The sequence below is a fragment of the Oncorhynchus keta genome, chromosome 28, assembly GCF_023373465.1.
Source record: "Oncorhynchus keta strain PuntledgeMale-10-30-2019 chromosome 28, Oket_V2, whole genome shotgun sequence".
Lineage (NCBI taxonomy): Eukaryota > Metazoa > Chordata > Actinopteri > Salmoniformes > Salmonidae > Oncorhynchus > Oncorhynchus keta.
Window position 1 is genome coordinate 31,254,515 of NC_068448.1, and position 5,000 is coordinate 31,259,514.

A 5,000-nucleotide genomic window follows, 5' to 3' on the forward strand; every position below is an offset into this window, starting at 1 on the left:
CTACTGTATCTAGGGTTGAGTCAGGCTACTATTTAGTATTTATTAGATTCCCTATTATCTGCTGCCAAGACAAATTAACAATATAAATTCCACAATACCACAACATTATAATGTGTGTGAAGAGTGTGTGTGTGTGTGTGTGTGTGTGTGTGTGTGTGTGTGTGTGTGTGTGTGTGTGTGTGTGTGTGTGTGTGTGTGTGTGTGTGTGTGTGTGTGTGTGTGTGTGTGTCTTCACTGCCCACGTTGTGCCGTGAGGTGTTGTTGTATCTGTTTTTTTTAATCTGATTTTACTTCTCACTTGTGTTACTTGATGTGGAATAGAGTTCCATGTAGTCATGGCTCTATGTGGTACTGTGCATTTCCCAGAGTCTGTTTTGGACTTGGGGACTGTGAAGAGACCCCTGGTGATATGTCTTGTGGGCTACACTTGTTCATTTAGCAGACAAGATTTGTTTACAATTCCATGCCGCTATTTTATTTTATGGTATGAAGAATAAAATTGAAGATAGATTAATAAAATAGAAAGGATATTTTCTCCAAATGCTTTGATGGAGTTCTATTCTGTGTTGAGCGGTTAATAATGAAATGGGTACTCTTATATGCTTAATTTATGCAACTTTAGTTGTGATACAAATGTTGGGCTATATATTTAGATTTGTAATACATTCTAAGGCGGCATGATGCGACTCAAATGATGCTTTTTTTAAAGTAGCATGAAAGGCATGAGCTCTGCTTTGTTTTTTTTGTGCAGGCTGTACACACTTCATCAGTCTCTCATTCACAATTTGACAAGCACTTGATAATGCCTCAAATTTTCCAGCTGCATCCCCTTTGTGTGGCCGTAATGCCCCCTAAAAAAATCCATGCCTTTTGTGACCAGTGGCTGTTGTACCCTTGGGCTGAATATAATAATTATAATTCTCTTCTCTCGGCTTCGTGCCGAATCACCTCTCACTCACATGGCTCGAAGAACCTCTCACTCACATGACTTGAATCACCTCTCACTCACATGGCTCGAAGCACCTCTCACTCACATGACTCAAATCACCTTTCCCTCACATGATTCTCAGTCACGTGATCGGGTCTATCCCCCATAGTGCAAAAGTTGACTTCCTCTGTTGTGTGCGAGAAATAAATATTCCAAACATAATCTGGGACAGTTGTGGGATGTGATAGATCCAAAATTAATACTAGCATTAAAAAAACAGTTTTAAGCAATGAGGCTGATGCAACAGATCAGAACGTTTAGATTAAAATGTTGATAAACGAATAGGCTATTTCTTCACAGCAATGCGCACACACAGAAGGCGCAAATGTTCCATTAGCAGGAAAACACCACAAATGCAATTATGCATGTAATGATTTTATTATAAAGGTGCATTTATATGGTGAAAATGAGCTTCCCCAAACTTGAAAACACTCGCGCTGCGTATGTATGCCAGTTAGGTACTACACCCATTGTAAAGCGGATGCATGTGCTTAATATGAGTTATTTGGCCACTTTAGTTGTGATACAAACCTTATGAAAACATATAGTCTAGGCTACATGAAGTGTGCAACTACGATTTGAAAAAGTCACACAAAAAAAAGGCATTGTTTCTTGCCCTAAGCTGGGAATCATTCACAAGTGATAATATATCAATCACAAGTGATAGGTTAATATTGTCACCCATCACACTATTCTTAATGTAATCTTGTCTTTACATATACTGAATAATACATGTGTGAAATTAGTTTTTAATTTAGAATGGACCATTATCATGCACCTGTATTGAACAGGGGCAGCGGGGGAAAAAAACATGTCATCTATGCACTTAAGTAGCGAATGAAGGATGCCTTTCCTGTGGTTCATTTTCATGCCAGCCAGGTAGACTTTACTCCTGTTTTAAAGAGAAGCAATTTGCTTAATATTATGAAGGTGGACAAATAAATATAGTCTAGCCTATAGAAAGCTGATGGGATCACTCTGTTATCTCATGCAATTACATAGCCTATAGAAATGTTGCTCAACATGAGCTCATGGGCTGTTTGATGAGATGTTCGAAGACATTTGCATTGATGTCAGAGTGATTAGATGAACAATAGAGTGCTGAGTACCAGGAAGTTAGCAAGTTTAAAAGGCTACTAATGTTCAGCATCAGAGCTTGGAGAAGCCGAGTTACTGTGACTAAATGGTCATGTGGAATTTGACTGCCGTCATGACTCGTGACCGCCAGCGTGGTGGTAATACGCTCACCGTAACAGCCCTAGTTCTGAGCTGTGTGTTAGCTGTTTGAACAGACCGTTTTGTGCTTTTAACATGTCAATACCTCTCACAAAGGCAAGTAGTGATGGAGTCAATCTCTCCACCACTTTGAGCCAAGAGAGATTGACATGCATTTTATTGATATTTTCCCTCAGTGTACATTTAAGGGCCAGCCGTGCTGCTCTGTTCTGGGCTTTTAGTTTTTGATACATTTACAACTAGATCGTTACTTGCTACCCCTTCTGAATGTGACTGCAGCTCTATATGAAGTGCGGCAGTGATTTGACTTACTGTGGTCAAGCTGAGTAAATACTGTAAGTAAATGTAAACATTGTAAATCTTTATGGTGTATGTTATGGTAGAGAGGTTACCTGGGGGTATCTTTCCTGTTCTCCAGGCTGTCACAGAGCCCCTTAGACGGGGTTGACCTCCCGCTGCTGTCAGGGTCCTGGGAGGGGGGCATGGGGTAGGCCTGGTTAGGTAGGGGTGTGCGACGGCCCTCTCCTCCCCCTCTCTGGGGCTTGATGGGGCCGCTCAGGCCCGTCTCTGAGCTCCTCTTCATGGCCTGTAGCTGGGCCAGGGGCACGATGTCGCAGGCCTGGGGCCGGTGCCACACCGTCTGCTGGCTGGCACTGTTGTAGTAGTAGAAGCGGTTGTTGTGGCTGTCAAACAGCTCCCACCACTGGCTGCCGTCGGACTGGCGCACGGCGGCGCCTGGGGGGGGCTCCCAGCCACATTCCCCCGAGGCCAGGTTCACGTACATGCGCTCCTGCGAGCGCGGCTCCAAGATCTCCACCCAGTCACAGCTGGAGAGGAGAGAGGGGGAACATGGAAAATGTAGTCAAGTTTTGAAGACTGTACTGTATATGACCACTGTATACTGAAAAATACAGTGCTTTCAAAACGTATTCACACCCCTTGACTTTTTCCACATTTTGTTGCGCTACAGCCTGAATTTAAAATGGATACAAAATGTATTTTGTGTCACTGGCCTAGAAGCGGCAGGTAGCCTAGTGGTTAGAGCATTGGGCCATTAAGTGCAAGGTTGCTAGATCGAATCCCCCGAGCTGACAAGGTAAACATCTGTTGTTCTGCCCCTGAGCAAGGCTTTTCCTAGGCTGTCATTGTCAATAAGAATTTGTTCTTAACTTCTTAAGGTATAGGGGGCAGCATTTTCACTTTTGGATAAATAGCGTGCCCAATTTCAACATCTTGCTACTCATGCCGAGAATATAAGATATGCATAATATTAGTAGATTTGGATAAAAAACACTCTGAAGTTTCTAAAACGTTTTGAATCATGTCTGTGAGTATAACAGAACTTATGTAGCAGGCAAAACCCCGAGGACTAACCGTTCAGATTTGTTGTTTTTTAAGTTCTCTGTCTGTTCAATGCATTCTCATGGGGAAACGATATTTCTTAGGAACTTGTTTTCAGTTCCTACCGCCTCCACTGGATGTTACTAGTCTTTGGAATCTGGTTGAGGTTATTCCTTTGTGCAATGAAGAAGTACGGCCATCTAGGAACTGTGTAACACTTTTGAGAGTTGGGCAAGGCGTGAAAAGTAGCTTGGTTTGTTGTCTTCCTGTATTGAACACAGATAGACCCGTCTTCAATTTGATCGATTATTAACGTTTAAAAATACCTAAAGTTGTATTACAAAAGTAGTTTGAAATATTTTGGCAAAGTTTATAGGCAACTTTTGAAATATTTTGTAGTGACGTTGCGCATTTTGGAAGCTGTTTTGTTCTGGATCAAACGCACCAAATAAATGGACATATTGGAAATATATGGACGGAATTAATCAAACAAAATGACCAATTGTGATGTTTATGGGACATATTGGAGTGCCAACAAAAGAAGCTCGTCAAAGGTAAGGCATGTTTTATATTTTATTTCTGCATTTTGTGTAGCACCTGCAGGGTTGAAATATGCTACCCCCTTTGTTTACTGTTGTGCTATCATCAGATAATAGCTTCTTATGCTTTCGCCGAAAAGCATTTTTAAAATCTGACATGCATTTTCCCTGGTTTTTGCCCAAGTGGGACACAACCGTCCCCTATACCATAAGAAGTTCTGACTTGCCTAGTTAAATAATAAAAAAAATATCCCAAAGTGGATTTATGGTTTTTGAAATGTTTACAAATTGATTAAAAATGAAAAGCTGAAATGTCTTGAGTCAATAAGTATTCAACCCCTTTGTTAAGGCAAGACTAAATAAGGGAAGCCTTAATAAGTTCAGGAGAAAAATGTGCTTAACAAGTCACATAAGTTGCATGGACTCACACTGTGTGCAATAATAGATTTTAACATGATTTTCTAATGAATTCCTCATCTCTGTACCCCACATATACAATTATCTGTAAGGTCTCTCAGTCGAGCAGTGAATTTCAAACACAGGTTCAACCACAAAGACCAGGGAGGTTTTCCAATGTCTTGCAAAGAAGGGTAAAGTGAAGTTATTAATTACACTTTGGATGGTGTATCAATACACCCAGTCACTGCAAAGATACATGCGTTCTTCCTAACTCAGTTGCCAGAGAGGAAGGAAACCGCTCAGGGATTTCACAATGCGGCCAATGGTGACTTTAAAACAGTTAGAGTTTAATGGCTGTGACAGGAGAAAACTGAGGATGGATCAACGACATTGTAGTTAAACCACAATATTAACCTAAATGGTGGCGTGAAAAGAAGGAAGCCTGTACAGAATATAAAATACTCCAGAAAACTTGTTTGAAATTCACTTATTGTCCT

The 5,000-nt window shown here is 41.0% G+C and overlaps 1 protein-coding gene across 3 annotated transcripts in view; it reads right to left on the minus strand.

The window, feature by feature from the left end:
- arhgap46b (Rho GTPase activating protein 46b) overlaps positions 1 to 5,000 on the minus strand; it is a 106,267-nt gene that overhangs the window by 60,678 nt on the left and 40,589 nt on the right. For 2 of the 3 annotated variants that reach the window (XM_035761735.2, XM_052482745.1), the window contains exon 2: positions 2,617 to 3,051. The exons of the other annotated variant lie outside the window; for it this stretch is intronic. In XM_035761735.2, coding sequence (XP_035617628.1) covers positions 2,617 to 3,051 — 435 coding nt within the window. The remainder of the gene's footprint in view (positions 1 to 2,616; positions 3,052 to 5,000) is intronic. 3 annotated transcript variants of the gene reach the window in all.